Source organism: Lampris incognitus, chromosome 3, assembly GCF_029633865.1.
Source record: "Lampris incognitus isolate fLamInc1 chromosome 3, fLamInc1.hap2, whole genome shotgun sequence".
NCBI lineage: Eukaryota > Metazoa > Chordata > Actinopteri > Lampriformes > Lampridae > Lampris > Lampris incognitus.
In genome coordinates this window covers 66,564,083-66,585,372 of record NC_079213.1, presented here as the reverse complement: position 1 = coordinate 66,585,372, position 21,290 = coordinate 66,564,083, and the positions used below count along the sequence as shown (strand labels likewise).

Below are 21,290 nucleotides of genomic sequence, written 5' to 3'. Positions count from 1 at the left end.
ACTCAGAGTCCCTGAAGCATATTAACCTTATTTTTCATTTACAGATGTTGCTTTATTAACATGCTGTTTCTGATGTTGCAGTGTCTGATCAATGTGTGAAAAGAGGTCGATGTTTTTTAATCTCTTAAAGGGTTTTCATCAAGTTCTTTCATTAATTTTTTTTATTATCTCACTTTTTAATGTTCCATCATCTCAGATGGGTGTCAATGTCCATTGATCAGCCAGTGTTTTTCCATCTCTTCAACTTGATTTACATTGGAACAGTTTATTTTTGTATTCATGTCAGAAATTTGTGCATCATGTAAGTCAACCGTGACAATACCTGACAAATCTGCACTTTTACCATTGGGGGGGGGGTCAGTGCCTTTTTTTGTCAGAGTGGTAAGAAGATGTAGTGTTTAACCATTCTGTGTGGGAGTATAGGATCAGATAATTTTATTTCCTGTTCCTCTGTAAATCCAGTCTGTGTGTTCCGTTGACTTACTCCTTCATGTGTTCTCTTGCTGTGTGTGTTGGTGTGTGTGTGTGTATGTGTGTGTTGGTGTGTTGGTGTGTGTGTATATTTGTGTGCGTGTGTGTGTAGGAGCCACAGATCAGTCAGGTATTGTATGGTCCACATCTGCAGTGTGCTCCTCTGAGTTCTCCCCTGCTTAATCTCTCCATTAATTGTGTTCGCTGACACATGAGAAGTCGGGAAGTTGGAATGGATCGAGGATATTGATGTCAAATTTTCCACTTGCAAACACTGTTGATGCTGGCTCCCCTTCTTTTGGGAGATTCATCTGTCACTTAGTTATGACTTCAGCCAGACACTATTGTGGCAGTGTTAATGTTTGAGCTGCTGTGGAAATTTGATGTTGATTGCAATGTCATTTCTCCCCCATTTTTTTCTTTCCAACTTCACACGTGTACATGAATGCACCTTTGGAGATCCCTTGACCCTGGTTCTTACCCTTAACCCCCACCCGATCCTCATCTGTCCTTCCTAGTAGTGGTGTTTATCTCAGGGAGTTTTGGTTGCAGTGGGCCTGCCATGCTTTTTAACCAGTGTGCTTCGTGTTTTGGGGTTTGCCTCCCGAGTCTGGGTTCGGTGTGCTGCAGCAATATCGAAGAAGTTTGTAATAACTTCTATCCATCATAAATAGGGCTAATAATTTGCTCATCAGCAGAATAAAAAAAGTCAGATCCATAACAATAGTAAAACCTAGTTCTCAGTTTAGTATCACATGCCCAAACTTTACCATTTTAGGAGTTCTGGTCCTAAAATGGCTTGCTCCATGTGTGTGACTCAGAGAATAGGTAGTTTAGTAGACTGAATCCACCTCCTGGTAAATTAAGAATTTCCATTAATGAATTCCCATTAACCCTTTGGGGAGTTATCCTCTTAATCGCTTCTGCCTCTGCTTCTTAACCCCTTGGTAAGGGAAGCGAAGGGTTTCGGGTTAGCCGCTATATCTGTGTGCGTATGCATCGATATGCATTGTTGTTGTGGCTTATTTTGAAACGTTTGAAAAGGCTGAGGATTGTGCCACGCAGGTTAAGAGACAGCGTCTTGCTACGCAGCAACGGGCGTGCCCAGGAGGTTAGGTGTGTAAACATAAAGCGCTTTAACAAACATACCGCTGCTGTGAAACAAACATGTCTCATCACACGACAACTTTCAGGAAATAAGAAAATGTAGTCGAGATCCCTCTCAGCATGTAAAAACTAGGGGTGTAACGGTACACGTATTCGTACCGTACATTATGGGTTGCTTTAACCACGGCACGTGGGGAACTTCTGTGTGCGGAATTTGATTCCGGAAAGGGCCGGATGTTGTACGATCAGCCACCCCACTACGCATGCGCGTGTGCTGATTTAGCGCAGCGCAGCTTCGTAGTTACGGCAAACGCAGATAAACCAGAGCTTGACGGTCCAGTACAGTTCAAGGGCAGTTAATTTTCGAAATGCTGCACCTTAATGAATATTTATTCTATGATATTTTTCCCACGGCGCTGCGCAACTGCCGCTGCTGGCTATGCGTCGCAAATTGTGGTCCCTCATTCATGCACTGACGACTTGAGCGGGACGTTTAGTAGGGACGTCACTGAGACCGGCTCGCAGCTCGCATCAGGCGCGCTGTGGGTCTACGGTTTCATGCTTGTGTATTTATTTGAGAGAATATTTATGTTGTGTAGCCCTAATGTGAAGCTGAAAGCTGGCCAATGTGACTACAAGACAGTACAGTTAAAGTACAGTGCGCTGCACCTTAATGGATGTTTATATTATTATTTGTTATTTATTTGAGAGAATATTCATTTTGATTTACTTTTTAAGTAAATTTTTATTTCTTATAAGGAGGTTGCAGCTGTTCGTTGGGTTCGAACCCTGGGGTTGTCCAACCTCGGGGGTCGTCCTCTGTGTGGAGTTTGCATGTTCTGCCCGTGTCCACGTGGGTTTCCTCCGGGTGCTCCGGTTTCCTCCCACAGTCCAAAGACATGTAGGTCAGGTGGACCGGCCGTACTAAATTGTCCTTAGGTGTGAATGTGTCAGCCCTGTGTTGGACTGGCGGCCTGTCCAGGATGTCTCCCCGCCTGCCGCCCATTGACTGCTGGGATAGGCTCCAGCATCCCGCGACCCCAAGTGGGGGAAGCGGCTTGGATAATGGATGGATGGATGGAAGTTGTAGTCGGTTACCGCAGTATTGACAGACTTTTTTATTCAAGAAAGACAGTGCCGTGCCCTAGTTTGTTCAGTAAACCACTTTTTAGTAAGAAAAAAAAGAAGCCGTTTTATGTTGTGTTTCTTTTCCCCTCACTACCGAAAACATACCGAACTGTGACTTAAAAACCGAGGTATGTACCAAACTGATTTTTGTGTAGCGTTACACCCCTAATAAAAACGTTGGAATGAAGATGGTGTTAAGTGATGGCAAAATTGCCTGGACCCACATGCCTATTTAGAGCACTACATTGCTTTGAATGGGAGTTCCTGCCCATGTGCAGTGGCTTGAATGTTTCAACCCGAGGCTGGTGCAACACCCGGCCACTATCAGCATCATTTTTGGTGTTGTTTTTAAAAACATGACTGACAGTCCCCTCCTGTTTGTAGGACCAGGGCGGAGTTGGAGCACGAAGCACTTATCGATGGTAATCTAGCAACAGAAGCCAACCTAATTATCCTCGATACTCTGGAGGTTATAGTGCAGGTATGCAAAGGAAACAGGATTTTCATTTCGCACAACATGTGTAAATATGCACATACATACTAACAGATACATAGACCATATTGTGATGGTATAACGTTGTTGTCAATCATACTCAAATAGAGACAGTGTAGATGAAGGTTGAACTCAGTAAACTGATCTGTGTATTGCTTGTCTCTGTGCATGTGAACATGTGTGCTTGTGTGTGGGTGCACAGACGGTGTCAGTGACAGAGTCCAAAGAGAGTATTCTCGGTGGAGTGCTGAAGGTTCTGCTTCACAGCATGGCCTGTAACCAGAGTGCCCTCTACCTTCAGCACTGCTTCGCTACACAGAGGGCACTGGTGTCTAAGGTCAGACCATGGAATGTAATGATTCATTTCTAATCCTGATTTGTTATTAATACATTTACTTTATTGACTCAATATTGTGTGTGTGTGTGTGTGTGTGTGTTTAGTTCCCCGAGCTGCTATTTGAGGAGGAGACAGAGCAGTGTGCTGATCTGTGTTTGCGTCTGCTGAGGAACTGCAGCAGTAGCATAAGCACCATCAGGTCCCATGCCAGCGCCTCGCTCTACCTTCTCATGAGGCAAAACTTTGAGATTGGCAACGTGAGTATAACCTGATCTGTTTATGTACAGGTTACGTCTGGCTTGCAGCTGGCTGTTCGATACACTAGTGGCTCTCAGTCCGGTCCTTGGGGACCCCCAGTGCTGCTGGGTTTCTCTTCTGCCGTGTGGTTGATTATGGTTAATACAACTGACATTTGTTGCTTTACAGAATGGTTAAGACTTTTTTCCTCATGAGACCAGGGGGTAGAAAAATAGAATGAGCCTCTGAGTAAGTCTTTGGGCTGGTATCACTGGTAAAGTACTTCATCAATGTAGCGGTCGATAATATCACTGTCTCTCTAAAGCTAAACATACCACCCTCTCTCCTGTTTCTGCCCCAAATTTAAAGCCTTCCAAAGATTTTTGCCATTTCATTTTAGAAAAAATATGTGAAAAACGGCCCCAGTAACCTAACTACAATTTTCCACAATAGCCTTGTAAGACTGCCTGAACCAGTTAAGTTCTTGTCTCATAACAATATCATAAAAACCAGAGATTACATGTTTCTGATGGTCTGGTCAGGTGACCTCAGACCAGTCTGTAACCACAACAGTCTAATTAACCACATTACTGGCAAATACCCTCAGCCGCTGAATTTGGGCTCAGTTAGCTATTTTGTATTTCTGATAGAAATACAAAATAGCTAACTGAGTATAGATAGTATAGAAATAGTACAGTATAGTACAATGTTCTATACTATTCCTCTTTCACTGAAGGGGATACTATAAGTTTTAAAACCAATCACCCCACACAGCCTCTCCATTTCTGTTATTTAAGCTGTTTTGTATTCCCATGTGTAAAAGACCTTTTCTAAACTTGTTTATGAAGGCAAAGTGTCACTTGTTCTCAGTAACCCATGCCTCTTTCATCTCAGCCAAATCCGTTTGAATCGAACAGGATTTCCCATGTCACGAGTCTCTTTCTTTCGATGTTGCCTGTTTAGAATTTTGCCCGGGTGAAGATGCAGGTGACTATGTCCCTGTCCTCTCTGGTGGGGACATCTCAGAACTTCAACGAGGAGTTTCTGCGTCGCTCTCTCAAAACCATTCTCACCTATGCAGAGGAGGACCTTGAGCTGAGAGAGACCACCTTCCCTGACCAGGTTAAGATTAAGTGACTGATTTGATCATTTGTGTGACATCCTTATTCAAATCCATTTATTTTGTTAATTTTTTTGATTTTAGTTGATTTTTTATTTAAACCAGCTCGCACTTAGTGGTGCTCAGAAACAAGAGAACATGTTTTTTCCACAAAATGTTACAAAAGCAGTTAGATTCACTTCAGTACACTTCCTGGGTTTCTGTCTGTTTACTGTGTCTACTTGTAGACATGTAACTGTAACTGATTGAGGGCTATTTAAATACACTCGTCTTTACTGAGTTTTTTATGTTTTTCAGGTTCAGGACCTTGTGTTCAACCTGCACATGATCCTATCTGACACAGTGAAGATGAAGGAACACCAGGAAGACCCAGAGATGCTAATAGACCTCATGTACAGGTAGAGAACACACACACATACACACATGGCAATTACAACATACTGTCGACTAAATAAGAACCTTTCAAGGGTAACTTGGGACCTTGTTCAGCATTGTTTAAAGTATGCATGTGTGTGTGTGTGTGTACGACACGTGTATGTGCATTCGTGTGTCCCTAGGATTGCGAAGGGTTACCAGACATCTCCAGACTTGCGGCTGACGTGGCTCCAGAACATGGCTGGGAAACACTCTGAGAGGACCAACCATGCTGAGGCTGCCCAGTGTCTGGTGCACAGTGCCGCCCTGGTGGCAGAATACCTCAGCATGCTTGAAGACCGCAAGTACCTCCCTGTGGGGTGTGTCACCTTTCAGGTAAACAACACTTAAATTAAAATGCACCAATTTGTTGTTATATGTATAGTGAGACAAACAAGCCACTAATATATGCATGCAAATATATGTGCGATTATGTGCGTGTGTTTGTGTTTCAGAATATCTCTTCCAATGTGCTGGAGGAGTCAGCGGTTTCTGATGATGTGGTGTCCCCAGATGAGGAAGGCATCTGTTCAGGGAAATACTTCACTGAGGCTGGCCTAGTGGGACTCCTGGAGCAGGGTGCTGCTTCTTTCTCCATGGTGAGATACACAACAGTATGATGGAGGGATAGGATGGAATGGAAGATTAGGTGGATTGATGGATGGATGGATCTGATGAACTGATAATTAGATTGATGATATATAGATGGCGAGATGAATAAACAGACATATATATGGCTGGATGGATGTATTTTGACATGCTTTGTCAAGGCTGATGTGTAAAGGCTGGTGGGGCAAGCGGATGCCTTTTTATCCCCAAATTATGTTGACCATTTCTCCAGGAGCCATATTCATTAAGTTGTAAGCTAGCACATTCCTCTGTATATATGTGCTCTAAAGAATAAATGTCATTGGTCAGGTTTTCAAATAATTAAACTAAATAAACTTGTTAACGTCAAAGCAACATTGATTGTGTAGCAGAATGTCATGCTATCTCTTGTCCACATTAATTTTGGTACTGACTATTGAATGCTAATGTGTAACATCTGACTCCACTCTATCTCCAGGCGGGCATGTATGAGGCAGTGAATGAGGTATACAAGGTACTAATCCCTATCCATGAGGCCAACAGGGATGCCAAGAAGCTAGCCACCATACATGGTAAACTACAGGAAGCCTTTGGCAAAATTGTCCACCAGGTAAATCCATACGCCGTCTAGATCTCCACTTCCACACCAGGCCCCTGATGACAGGAATGTGGAGCCTCCCACATATTTATATAGAAACCAAAAAATAGAAGCAACTTCTCTCCTGTTGTGATCCAGATATGATGCTGTTCCTTTGTCCGTCCTTGGGTTTTTGCTATGAAAAGTTCATATCTGGATAACAAAAGGTCAGATATCAGTTTTATGTATTTATTGTTCCCCCCCGAAAATCAAGTCAAGGGTTCAGTTATAAAGACGACATTTTCAGTTGCAATGAGTTATGAGGTGAGCAGAGACTGTCAGAGAGTTGTATATCATCTTTCACGAGGATGCTGCGAATCCCAGAAGAGCATGTTCAGAGATCACTGAATATATAAACTGAAGGTACTGCAGACAGTAAAGCGCACACAGATTTGCACACTGTACCCACAGGCTTCCACAGATTAGGGTTGTCACATTTCACTGAAGAAGAGTAACAATTTATCCAATAAAGTTTGAAAACAAAAGAATTGGACAGACTGTTGGGAAAGTGACACAACTGCATTGCTTGAAAAATAAATGATCTCATGATTTTTTAGCACATGCCTAATAAAACCAAAAATATCCTGGAATAGCATAGAAAGGTATGGATGTAGCCCGTGCTTACAGTCTTTCCACGGACAAAGCTTTGCATGACAACGTTATTTTGCATTTTATTCCCAGTGCATTCATTTATTATTTTATTTCATCTGAGGAGGTGCATGCTTTGCCAAAGATATTTGTAGAGTATGAACCAGAGTGGTTGGGTGGTGGGACGGGGCTTCAGGTGAGGTGTGTATTAGAGGGCTGCTGAGTGGAGTGCATTGACAGTCCAGTTACAGTTGGGGAGAAGTTGCCAGCTGCGTACAAAGCTGAATGTCCCAGCGGGCGTCCGGGTGACGTGGCGGTCTAATCCGTTGCCTACCAGCACGGGGATCGCTGGTTTCAAATCCCCGTGTTACCTCCGGCTTGGTCGGGCGTCCCTGCAGACACAATTGGCTGTGTCTGTGGGTGGGAAGCCGGATGTGGGTATGTGTCCTGGTCACTGCACTACTAGCGCCTCCTCTGGTCAGCCAGGGCACCTGTTCAGGGAGAAGGGGGAACTGGGGGGGGGGGTAGCATGATCCTCCCACACGCTACGACCCCCTGGCAAAACTCCTCACTGTCAGGTGAAAAGAAGCAGCTGGCGACTCCGCATGTATCGGAGGAGGCATCTGGTAGTCTGCAGAGGGGGTGGAGCATAGACCGGGATGGTTCGGAAGAGTGGGGTAATTGGCCAGATACAATTGGGGAGAAAAAAATCCGGGGGGGAAAAAAAAAAGCTGAGCAACTCTGAAAGAGTTCCCAAGAAACTAGGAAGCGTAATTTAGGATTCTTTCTTCAGACGGTAACCCCGATTCTTTCTGTACTGTACACATATCACATTTGTTTTTCTTTTAAATGTTTAAAAAACAGCTGTACTTTGTAGAAATAGTTTTTAGACCAGTTGGGGTTTTGAGCTCGACGGCTCTGCACGCTAGCTTGGCGGCTGGTAAACCTTGTTCTGGTCATCGAAGACGGCGTTCTCCCTGCTGTAACATGACTGTGTTTGTGCGTTCGTGTGGGTGCACGTGCGTTTGCGAGTGTGTGCGTGTGGTTGTTCACATGTCCTGTATTCTTTTTGTCACACAGAGTACTGGCTGGGAGGTAGGTGGCTCACAGTTCCTGCTCGGCCCCTCTCTCTTTTATTTATTTATTTATTTGTTTGTTTGTTTATTTATTTGTTTGTTTATTTATTTATTTATTTACTCTCATCTTGTATTTGCTAGCCATGGGCATTCTGTTGCTTTCTTTGCTTTGTGACATACATTCAATCCATTAACATCTGCAGACAATGCCGACTGTCTGCTCCCCCACGGGGGATCTTCTGCTGCCCCTATAACGGTTAGCGGCCCCCTCCCCCTCCTCCCCCCTCTCCCCCCACCTCCCTCCTCTTGCTGTGGGAGAAGAGCTTGTTTCTTAACGTGACCGTGTTGGCAGGCCGTGCATGGGAGCCACAGTGTGTGACACTAATGAGGCAGTCTCGGCGAATGAATCACCTGCACAACCTGCACTCTCTCCTCACCTTCTCTCTTGTCTATGTGCCGGTTGGACCACCCACGGTCACCAGTACCATCCACTGAGCTCCGTTGTCACATTTCATCTCATCTCCAGCAACAGGGTTCGATTTCAGTGCGGTTTCTTTTTTCTTTTTCTTTTTTTTTTTCCTTTGGCCCATTGGGGCTCCATGCCTGTTTACAGCCACAGGTCAGTCTTTCCACACACAATTAAGTCAGACTTTGAGAACACATTGTGTTGTAAACTTGTTACTGGCCCAAGGCATTGGATCAAAACTGGACACCAGTATCTGAGCTATTTTGCTTCTGTTGAGAGGGTTTAAGTCGGTAATTTTAAGATTACTTGATTTATCCCTTTTGATTTGGACAAGTTTTTTTTTTTTTTTTTTTTTTTGGCTTGTTTTGCTCTCCTCTTTTGTTTCCTATTTTTAGAGATTCAAACTAAATCGACCCCTGGGTTGTTTTATTCTTATTACCATTGTTAGTTGTTTTTTTTTTTAACAGGTATTTAACTTTTGAGTGTTTGTTATGGTCTGTTGCATGAAATGGACAGAATGCTCCTCGTTTCTCTTGGAACAGCACTGTGAGCACTTCGCCGAGTGGCGTGTTTCTCGGGATGTGGAACCTTCCTTCTCTTAGTACTAAGTCTGTTTCTTGTCTTTCTGCCTTTCTCCACTTTTTTTTGCTCTTGTTTGCTTTCTCTGCATCTGCATGGTCTTGTATCCTCCACAATATGTTTGTTTTCTTTCTCACAGTAAAATGAGATGTTTCCTTTGGTGTTTGTGATGCTGTCTTTGTATGTCTGTTTTTGATGTTTGTGTTGGTTTTGTTATTCTCTTGAGATACCCGATTAAAAATTTGTTCTGTTTTCTCCTTTTTTTATTTCCCTGGTTGCCGACCCTTCCTTCCCACTTTACTTAATTATGTGTTGTGGTAAGTTCCCTAGTTTAAAGGGTTATTTTGCATATGTGTTACCTTAAAAAAAATCAACAATGTAAGATAATGCAAACGTGCTATGACCCCATTTAATCTGACTGGGCCAAACCGGAGAGGGATTCGTTGAAAGAGAATGAATATTGTGCTTTGTATGTGGCTTAGAGGGATCTTTTTTTTCTGCTGAAGCTGTGCTAATGCAGTTCAAAAAAACGCTGCACCTTGCAAAAGTTCAGACTGTTGACCCAGTTCGGCCCAGCTGTTCTCCTACTTTTGTACATGTTTCCAAGGTTCCTTTTTCTTCAGTTAGCGGAGAACCTCAAATTCCACAAGTAGTCCATGGGCCAGACGATATTTCGGTACACTCAAGGTGGCAAAACTTACTTATAATTTTTGAAAGGATCCATGTCTGTAGATGATATTTTGGTATGATAACCATTCCTGAGTGGCAGCTGTATCACAGTTATCAGCTCATGAAGTTAACCACCCGCTAAACTAAATTGCATTTTAGACGCTGGTGCATATCCTGGTTTAGCCTCATGGTCAGGACATTTTTCAATGTTCTATAATATTGTCTTTGGTATCATTTTAAAGGGGACCTTCTTAGCTTTCATTCAAGCCCTGTTGTGGATATTTCTCACAAATATAGAGGTCACTTGAGCTCTTCAACCCGTCAATAACACACATCTTTCTGCAATGTTCGCCTAAACTATATACTTTCTTTTAGCCCTGTGGCATCTAGGAATATCAGGGACACAAAACACAAAAACTGGAATACTCACAGGACTGTAAAGATTCAGGAAATGTATAATATACCCATACTATTTCATTGTGTGAGGTGATTGTGAGCCTAAGAAAAGAACTAGACCAAAGCCAGTTAGGTCACAAACTGGTCTCTATACATTTGTTTAAATACACAATCAAAATACATGATAAAAAGGAATACCATAGTGAGGTAATGAACTATTTTAATATTTTAAACAACATTGACATTTACATATACTTAGTCAATGATACATGTAATCCCATATCATTAGTGGGTATATGTAATGGTAATGGGTAGGGTAATGGGTATATGTGAATATGGTTACATTATTGTTATCAAGCTCTGGGTAACCAAGTCCAGAATCAACATCCTGTGCATCAATAGACTACTACCACAGTAATACCATCAGAATCATCACACTGTCATTCATCAAACTGCTCGTTTCTCTCATCATCTGACTCCCCAAGTTCAAAGTCCAGTTCTGGACCATCCTGCTGTTTTTGGTTACTGCAGGTCTGTAACCTGCACATGTCTGTGCATGGAAGTCTATTTGACAGGCACATGCAGCTTGGCATTTTGCATGAATGCACACACTTGCATGTTAGCATTTCCAAGACCACATCTGGTGCAGGTGGGGAGCGCATCCAGTAAATGGCCAGCTTGCCTTCATCGTCTGTCCATCCATACTCAGTAGGGCTTGGCACCACAGGGTTAGCCTGCAGACAGCACTTCCATATTGCTGCCTGATAGTTGGCTCGTTGAACATGCATAAAGAGACAGTCTCTACATGGTGGCAGCTGGCTGGACTCAACCTCTCCCCTTTTGGTGCAGAAGAGCTGGTAACGCAGTTTGTTCACCGCAGCAGTGCTGCTATTAGCAACATACATCCGACAGGTGAACTGCTCAATTTTCTGGAACAGCTCATCACTCACATTCCATGTCTGTCCCAGTTGACTAAAAGTCTCTTGGCAGGAAGTGTGCTTTCTCACTATCTTCAGGGCATTCAGCTTCCCTCGACCAGCGAATGCACTGACAGTGTCGCAGCCTGTGAAGGCATGTAAGCCAATTAGGCTGTCACAGATGCTGTCTCCAAGTGAACTTGCCAGTTTGGTGATGTCGACAAACCGTGTGCGGTTCTGAGTCCCACACTTCTGGTAGATGGGACAGGTGATGTCCTTCTGGAAGCCAAGACAAAGCACCATGACATCAGTGTCCTCAGCTGTGATGATAACTGACTTTGAGCCCGCATTTGCTGCATGCAATGCATGCAGGAGCAGACGGGTGTCAGCTTCTTCACGTGTGGAGTGCAGTTCTGCTGCTTCCTCACACCCATCTTCTGTCAACTTGTAGCAGGTTTCCTCACAGGTCATGTACAACACCTTGCCATGCAGCATAGCTCTGTATCGTGGGAGTTTCCACTCTTCCACCAGAAACTTGATGAGACTGGTCTTGTTGGAGGAACTGCACAGAAATTTTCTCCACTGCTGGACGTGGTGTCCCCCTGCAAGATTCTTGTACTGGAGAGTGATGTCTCCACCCCGGTTCAGTCGTTCAGCATCTTTGATCGAAGTCTGGTGATAGACATCAAAAACAACATCAATCCTCCCACTCTGTGCTCCCTCATGGAGGACCTGGGTCAAGGCTGACTGCCACCTGTGCAAAGGTTTTGTTGTTGCCATTCATTTTTTGGACCAGGCTCATCCCATCAATGATGGAAGTAGATGGGATTGGGATGTCTTCTGCAGGAGATACATTCTTTTCAAGCTCTCTGGCAAGTGCAGCCTTGTTTGTTTTTCGTAAGGACCCATCAGCATTTGCCAGTGCCCATGGTAGTGGGCCCAATGGGTAGGCAAGGACATCCTTCAGATTCACCTTCCTGCTTTCAGCCACCAGGATCATGTGACTGAAAAGGTTTCTATCTGCCTTCAGAACCACATCCTGTGCTTTCTTTCCATGAGCTTGTTTTGTGCTGACATTGGAGAATGTTTTCAGACTTTGCTTGGTCATCTTGTCGTGGAATTTCACAGGTGGTGGGTCTGCATCTAACCTTGTTTGCTGGAATGCTTGGTAGGCCTCTTCTCCTTTCTCAAGAGCTCTCAAGAGATCTATGGTCACATCAGGTGGAGCCATGTTGCCAGTGGAGAGGCTAACCAAATCAATCTCATCAGGGGACATAGGATTGACAGTTATTCTCCATAAGGTCCATGAGAGACTGGACATCTGCTTCATCTCTCTTGATCCTTGGACTAGATCTGGATGAGACCATTTGCACCTGCCTTGACCTGTCAGGTCTCTCAGCTGTCTGAGGTACATGCTTCTATACTCAGCTGTGAGATAATATTTGGTCACAGCTCCTGGCTTCAAGCTGAATCCCTTTGTCCCTCCAGCTGTTTGGGTGTCTTTGTTCACCGTTTCTTCTATAGCTTGGTCAACAGGGATTCGGCCAAAGGGATTGGTGGAGCCCAGTTGGACTGAGAAGCCTCCTTCCATGAATTCTGTGTACACATCTGGGTGTGTGATGGGCAGCTCAGACATCTGGGCGTAGTAGTAGGGGAGGTAGCGTGCATAATTCATCCTGTCATAAGCAAAGCACCATGGGATCATTGCTCGAATGCTAGCCAAGTGTAGCATCCAGTCTCCCTCTCTGGATGCTCGGATGAGCCCCAACAAGATTTCAACCATGTCCAAATAGGACATCCAGAAGTTCGAGAGGCTGCCGTTTCCACCTCTAAGGAACTCACGGTAGACTTCAAATAGATCCATGATGCGTGTACAAGAGCTGTTCTCGAGGACCTCCTTCAAAGCATGTTGTGAGACTTCTTTCCCAAGGCTGTCAATGGTCTTCAGTGTCTCATTCAGGTGAACCATGTCATTCCTGTGAGTTTCTTCCAACCAGGACAGGAAACCATTCAAGGTCAGTCACATGAGAGCCTCATACAGGAGCTTGTGTAGTCGCACTGCCCTGTTGTACTTGCGGCCATCCATAACACCAGCAATTGAGCCTTCTGCAATCATGCCAGACTCAATGCAGAGGTCTTTGAGTCCAGCATCTTGGAAACGCTTTCCTATTATTGCCAGCAGTGTGCAGATGGTGTGGAATACCCCAAGCCTAACGATGATATCATGGAACTTGTCATGATGTTTCCATGTGATCTCGACAGCCTTCGCATACAGGGCTTGGTCAAAGACACAGACAATCTTCCTTAGGCCTAAGCACTGCATGATGCTCAGTGACTGGTTAAGCACCTCGTTGACAGTAGACATTTGTGTCGCTGGAGCATTGATGATAGGCAGATAGCCTATATTGTCGGGGATGACCGTCATCTCTCCTCGAGTCAGGATGTTGAAGCCTGTCCAGCTGCTGACTGACTGTTCTTCTTGTTGTGACATGCGTGCTAGGACCCAAAGAAGGTTTTTCTCTCTGGCAAGCTTAGTATTGGCTGCAGTATCGGTATCTGACTTTTTGCTTTGTGGTGGCCCTACCCGTTGTCCAGCATTGTAAGTTGGTAACATTGGTGGGGGTCCATCAATGCTTCTCTTCTTTGTTTTGGGAACAGTGGGCACGGGTTGGACAGGAAGTGGGTTGACTGGCTTTGCTTGCACAGCAATCCCATTGACTCTGTGAGATGTTCCCTCACCACTGACAGTTTCTTCAAGACGGTCGATATTGTCCCAGGCTAAAGTTGTGAATATGCCAGGATGGATGTTAGCTGGAAGGGCAATGCCACTCCCTGATGATGAGAGTTTCTGGAGACACAGGGCAGTGTTGATCTCTTCCATCTGTGAATAGGACACACTGTGACCAAGTCGGTTGAGGATGTTTATCAACTCTACATTTCCTGTCAACGATTTGACACTGAATGGCAGAACAATGTGCTTGGAAGGCTTGGTATTTCCACATGTCACTGCATATACTATGTCATGGCCAAATGACTGCAGAAGGCACTGCACTCTCTGGGATGCATGATCAGGATCATTTGAGCCTGTGAGTAGAGAGTACAGGAAGATAATGACCGACTCTGGAATGGTAGGACATTCTGCTTCTGGTTTGACTTCAGGCGGCCAGGTTTGAGGAACATCTTGACTTTTAATGTCTGCTCTCAATTTGATGGCTGCTTTGGCTATAACATCTTGTGCACTGACACTTTTCAGGGTCTGCAGCTCCCTTTTGAGAGACTGATTTTCTTTGGCAAGTTCCCTCATGGACAAGTTATCGGGATAGAGGAGGAATTTTCCTTTCTCATCAGGGAATATCTGCAAGGCTCCAGCAAACTCACTCTCCAGGTTTCGCCTTATGTGCTTCTTGGTTGATTCCTTGACTTGGGCAATGCCTTGGGAGTTCATTGAAGCTACCAGTCTAGAAGAGAGATCAGTCATTGTCATCACTTGAGGATTGCCAAAAAGCTCCATCCTGATGAAGAGGAACAGCTCATTGTATGCCTTATTCACAGCAGCTTCATACTGGGCTGCAGCATCATCATCTTCATTGCTGGCAACCTCTCCTTTGGAAACCTCTTCTTTGGTGTAAAGTCTATAGCATGACCTGTGGTAGTGCCCTTCAGCTGCTATAAGGTCTCTACTCACAATGGCAAGGATTCTGCTGTCCCTTTTCTTTGTGGCTGCACTCCTGATCTTTGCATCAGCTCGCAGTTCTCGACACTGCACCAGTACTTCTCTCGTATTCTGTCTCTTGGAATATTTGCTGTTTTTCTGACAAAATATGCACTCTGCATCATAAGTCCTAGATGTACTTGGAGCATGTCGAGCTACTCTCTTAGATTGTTTCTCTTCAGCAGAGACACAACTTTTCTTTTCTTTTGCAAGGAGGCCATCAAGAATTTGCTTCATAGTGAAGATACTGCGACACTTTCTGTGGTAGTAGATTGCTGGAATCTGTCCCTCAGGAATGTCTTTTGCCAGTTTCAAAACTGGTGCATGATTTCGTATCTGAGCTGCCCTGAGCAGAGTTCTCCATGAGTCGACACTTTGTAGTGAAACCAGCTTATCTGTATCATCAGAACAGTGGATAATGCACTCCACCCGTGGGCGCTTTGGTATTGGGTAAAAACTTGCTTGTTCACCAGTGGCCATATTCAGTCAGTTTTCACCTGCCACATACAAACAAATACATGTAACTTAGGTGTATGAACACTACTAAAACAAAGTTTACTTTGCTTCACCAGCGTCATATTACCATTATTTATCTTACATAGCCACAAATAGATACATTACCTAGTTGCTATGCAACAGCTGTATTTTGTCCACATGAGGCCGCTAAAATCAACACAAGATGAAAGTTCCTCGTAGCCACTTTAACTAATCATATTAACATATACATTAAAAGAACATGCTAACATTATGGGAAATTAGCTTACAATCTTCTCCAGAGTGAGACAAGAAGATAGATACCTGTTTCCTCTATATGTGTTTAGTAGAAAGCTATCTGGCTGCACGTTAGCCTAGCTTAGCACAATGAATGGAAGTACACAGTACTGGTTATCCTTGGTTGTTGGCCAACTAAGAACTGTCCCAGAGTTTAAGCTAGGCTAATCAGTACCAGGGGTGCTGAAATGCTATATTTGTAAAAATCTGGGCAAATACACAATCGTGAGAGGCACAGAAACAGGTTTCTTAAAAGAAAAATGAAATAGCTGCTCATTTGGAAAGGTTATCATGTATTATTTTACTTCTGTTAGTGTACCAAATAAAATGGCACCAGTGAAGTTGTGTCACCTTGGGTGATATCGATATCTGGTCTGACCCATGGACTAACTGGCTTTGGTCTAGTTAGTTTCTTAGTAATAATGCCCTTCTAATTTAAGGTTCACAATCACCTCACACAATGAAATAGTATGGGTATATTATACATTTCCTGAATCTTTACAGTCCTGTGAGTATTCCAGTTTTTGTGTTTTGTGTCCCTGATATTCCTAGATGCCACAGGGCTAAAAGAAAGTATATAGTTTAGGCGAACATTGCAGAAAGATGTGTGGTATTGACGGGTTGAAGAGCTCAAGTGACCTCTATATTTGTGAGAAATATCCACAACAGGGCTTGAATGAAAGCTAAGAAGGTCCCCTTTAAAATGATACCAAAGACAATATTATAGAACATTGAAAAATGTCCTGACCATGAGGCTAAACCAGGATATGCACCAGCGTCTAAAATGCAATGTACTTTAGGGGGTGGTTAACTTCATGAGCTGATAACTGTGATACAGCTGCCACTCAGGAATGGTTATCATACCAAAATATCATCTACAGACATGGATCCTTTCAAAAATTATAAGTAAGTTTTGCCACCTTGAGTGTACCGAAATAGGAAATTTTGGGCTCTGGCCCATGGACTAAAGTGGGTGATGGAAAGACACCGATACTTTCTCTTTAGATGTAGCCCAAATGTCTACAGTTAATACAGGAGTCGAGTATTTCATAATTCATGTAAACAGACAGGGCGCCAGACCCCTTCTTGTTACCTCAAATCACCCACTGCTTTTCCCCTCCCCCTACACTAACACACACACACACACACACAGCATCACTGCACTTCCTGACCTAAAGTATGTGCTTAAAGATGGAGCACCTTTCTAGTTTTGCGTGTTTCCTTTTCATTCTTGCATTACTTCTCATGCTAGCGCCTGTTGCTGATTTATGCAATGAATAACAGCTTTTTATCAACCCTCTCAACTGTTACTGCTCTTTTAGCTTGGCCTATTTTTATTTTGTAGGAATGTGAGGTATTTTTGTGCATACAAAATGTCTTCACAAAAGCCGGATAGAAATCAGTAATTAAAATAGAAATAGGCTACAGTTTATTTCATATTCCCATCTGGGAGCATTGAAAAGAACGTGAACATTTCTTTCTACCCTATTTTCCTTCGTGTGGTTCTTCTCTGTCATTGCCTGCTTAGTTGGCTGGCGTAGGCACAGGCTAACCAAATGCAAACTGTGGTTTCATGTTTAACTTCCATTCTTTTCACCTGTTAACTTAAGGTTACGCACTGCAGTGGTACTCATTGTAGAACTGCCTTATAATCTGCCCTGCACACATCCAGTGTTAGTAATGCCAGGTTTTCTGAAGAATCTGTCCCCTCTTGAGGTGCAGCAACAATGCAGACTATTCTGCAGAGGCTAATGGTGTAATATTTATCTCTGCATGTTTGTGAGGGACCTTGCCCCCTATTGACCAGATATTGGATGTTTGCCTTGAGGCTTTTGATTCAGGCGTCTAGTCAACACTATGCTATTTAACACTGGCCTTAGAAGGGAGCCATCCAATGAGCAGAACAGACACATTCTCATAAATGTACACATTACACTATGGCTGGGTGATATTGATAAAATCAGATATCATATTTTAGACTGAATACATCTTTCAATAATGGGACGATATTTTGGGGATGAATATTGGTACTTTCATAAGATATTTACACACAAGAAAATTTATAGAAATCATCCTTAGTTATGTGGATATGATGACCAAACAGGTAGCGACATTCATTGTTAATTTCACTCAGCCAAAACATCTAATAAGATCAGAAGATTGTGTTACTACTCTAATGCAACTGGTAAAACCAGGGAATGACAACATTTAAGTTATGTCATGATATTATGATAACCGAAATCCCAGAAGATGTCTAGTCTCGTGTCATGATATCGGTTTATTGATATATTGTCCAGCTCTACATTGCATCAATACTGGCTGAAGATGCAACATTTTCACGTACGCATACACACTTAAATGCAATGGGATACTTTGAAAGCATTCTACCATGAAGAGAGCAGGCCAGGTCTTGTCTACCGTCATTCCTACAATGCAAATTGACCCTCAGTATATAATTAACAAACATACTTGTTCTCATCTCATTTTGTGAGATGCAAAGAACTGTTTACATTTTACTCAGTTACAGTGGTGCTTGAAAGTTTGTGAACCCTTTAGAATTTTCCATATTTCTGCGTAAATACGACCTAAAACATCATCAGATTTTCACACAAGTCCTAAAAGTAGAGAGAAAGTAAAGAGAACCCAGTTAAACAAATGAGACAAAAATATTATACTTGGTCATTTATTTATTGAGGAAAATGATCCAATATTACCTATCTGTGAGTGGCAAAAGTATGTGAACCTCTAGGATTAGCAGTTAATTTGAAGGTGAAATTAGAGTCAGGTGTTTTCAATCAATGGGATGACAATCAGGTGTGAGTGGGCACCCTGTTTTATTTAAAGAACAGGGATCTATTAAAGTCTGATTTTCACAACACATGTTTGTGGAAGTGTATCATGGCAAGAACAAAGGAGATTTCTGAGGACCTCAGAAAAAGCGTTGTTGATGCTCATCAGGCTGGAAAAGGTTACAAAACCATCTCTAAAGAGTTTAGACTCCACCAATCCACAGTCAGACAGATTGTTTACAAATGGAGGACATTCAAAACCATTGTTACCCTCCCCAGGAGTGGTCGACCATCAAAGATCACTCCAAGAGCAAGGCGTGTAATAGCTGGCCAGGTCACAAAGGATCCCAGGGTAACTTTTCAGTAATAAAGGTGTCTCTCACATTGGCTAATGTTAATGTTCATGAGTCCACCATCAGGAGAACACTGAACAACAATGGTGTGCATGGCAGGGTTGCAAGGAGAAAGCCACTGCTCTGCAAAAAGAAAAATGCTGCCCATCTGCAGTTTGCTAAAGCTCATGTGGACAAGCCAGAAGGCTATTGGGAAAAAAATGTTTTGTGGACGGATGAGACCAAAAAATAGAACTTTTTGGTTTAAATGAAAAGTGTTGTTTGGAAAAAGGAAAACACTGCATTCCAGCATAAGAACCTTATCCCATCTGTGAAACATGGTGGTGGTAGTATCATGGTTTGGGCCTGCTTTGCTGCATCTGGGCCAGGACGACTTGCCATCATTGATGGAACAATGAATTCTGAATTATACCAGCAAATTCTTAATTAAAATGTCAGGACATCTGTCCGTGAACTAAATCTTAAGAGAAGGTGGGTCATGCAGCAAGACAACGACCCTAAGCACACATCGTTCTACCAAAGAATGGTTAAACAAGAATAAAGTTAATGTTTTGGAATGGCCAAGTCAAAGTCCTGACCTTAATCCAATCGAAATGTTGTGGAAGGACCTGAAGCGAGCAGTTCATGTGAGGAAACCCACCAACATCCCAGAGTTGAAGCTGTTCTGTATGGAGGAATGGGCTAAAATTCCTCCAAACCAATGTGCAGGACTGATCAACAGTTACCAGAAACGTTTAGTTGCAGTTATTGCTGCACAAGGGGGATCACACCAGATACTGAAAGCAAAGGTTCACATACTTTTACCACTCACAGATATTGGATAATTTTCCTCAATAAATAAATGACCAAGTATAATATTTTTTGTCTCATTTGTTTAATTGGGTTCTCTTTATCTACTTTTAGGACTTGTGTGAAAACTGATGATGTTTTAGGTCATATTTATTCAGAAATATAGAACATTCTAAAGGGTTCACAAATTTTCAAGCACCACTGTAAATACTTTCAATTTTATGACTGAATACTGAAATCTCTCAACTTTCCTGAGTTAAAATACGGCCTGAGACAGCACCAGTGATCGCAGACCGAATGCCTGTGGTTTATTCTTATCAGTGTTACTAGTAACATTTACTCTAATCAGAGGGTCTTATGGATGTTGACACTTTCTATATCACTGTTTTCTTTCCTCGGAGCTGTCATTTTTGGCACATACTGTCAAAAGTGTGTGGCATGAGGTAGTGATTTAAACCTGGTCTTTGTGGGTAACGCACAAGTTTCCCATTTGATGATAAAGCAGCGTGTGTCTCTTTATGGTTCTAGTTCTTGACTGGCCACCATGTTCAACTATGTTAAAACATTTCTTCCAAAAAAGACCAGCTTTTGCTCACTATCTCACCACTTAGCTTACCAGGACAAAACTGTTAACTGAGAATGTCTAAGAAATATGGCGTAGCGTCACTGTCTTAATGTCCACTGTCTTAGTGGACATTAGCAGTTTGATGATTTGTTAGAAATAAGCACGTTGTTCTTCTATGGCCCAATGTCTTTATTAAAGGTAACTTTTACTTCTGTTTTGCAGGACGGGAAGAGAATGTTTGGTACGTACTTCAGAGTTGGCTTCTATGGCTCAAAATTTGGCGACTTGGATGAGCAGGAGTTTGTGTACAAAGAGCCTGCTATCACCAAGCTAGCAGAAATCTCGCATAGACTTGAGGTAAAAGCCTTAAAGGTCCTGAGATATCTCTTCTAGAAAATGGTGTGTGTGTGTGTGTGTGTGTGTGTGCGTGCGTGCGTGTGCGCACGCATGTGTGCGTGCGTGCGTGGGTGTGTGGAGGGTATCAAGCGCTGGAATTTGGTCAGCTAAGTCCCACTAGTTTATCTCCTTAAAGGAAGTGGCTTTGAAACATTGCCAGCCCCAGTCCACTAAGAAAATGTTGATCTTTCTTACTGCGACCCAGGCCTATTAAAATCATGCTGCTTCTCTTGTCATGTGGAGTCCTGAAGTTGCTCCATAACCCATTTTTTGGCTGTAATACTTGACTCAACTGTGTTGTTCAAAGCAACATGCTCAGAACTACTACCATCAGTCCAGCCCTAATGTATTGCCACAATTTTGAAAATATTTTTAAATGATTAATAAGTAGAACTTAGGAAAACAAGTGTGTGATTTTCAGATTTCAATTTAACCTCATTATTTCCCGAACATTTTTCCTATGTTGGGATGTGTGTGATGTTACTGTCCTCCTGCCTGGGACTGAGTAGGCCCTGTGTCGTATTTCTCCCCAGGGTTTCTATGGCGAACGATTTGGAGAAGAACAAGTGGAAGTCATTAAGGACTCCAACCCAGTGGACAAGTGTAAATTAGACCCAAACAAGGTCAGCGTTAGGCAATGTGTGCATTTAAGGTGGCTCGTATGTTCTGTCATTCATTTTTTCCCCCCGTCA

General features: G+C 43.0%; 1 protein-coding gene across 5 annotated transcripts in view; it reads left to right on the top strand.

Moving 5' to 3' along the window:
* The window catches only part of dock7 (dedicator of cytokinesis 7), a 91,787-nt gene that overhangs the window by 62,608 nt on the left and 7,889 nt on the right, over positions 1–21,290 (top strand). For 2 of the 5 annotated variants that reach the window (XM_056277934.1, XM_056277932.1), the window contains 11 exons: positions 3,091–3,187; positions 3,402–3,536; positions 3,641–3,793; positions 4,737–4,895; positions 5,191–5,291; positions 5,451–5,643; positions 5,763–5,906; positions 6,374–6,505; positions 8,201–8,215; positions 20,434–20,559; positions 21,132–21,221. In XM_056277934.1, coding sequence (XP_056133909.1) covers positions 3,091–3,187; positions 3,402–3,536; positions 3,641–3,793; positions 4,737–4,895; positions 5,191–5,291; positions 5,451–5,643; positions 5,763–5,906; positions 6,374–6,505; positions 8,201–8,215; positions 20,434–20,559; positions 21,132–21,221 — 1,345 coding nt within the window. Of the gene's footprint in view, positions 1–583; positions 602–1,536; positions 1,588–3,090; positions 3,188–3,401; positions 3,537–3,640; positions 3,794–4,736; positions 4,896–5,190; positions 5,292–5,450; positions 5,644–5,762; positions 5,907–6,373; positions 6,506–8,200; positions 8,216–20,424; positions 20,560–21,131; positions 21,222–21,290 lie in introns of all 5 variants that reach the window. The other 3 variants (XM_056277935.1, XM_056277933.1, XM_056277931.1) reach the window with 2 other exon arrangements.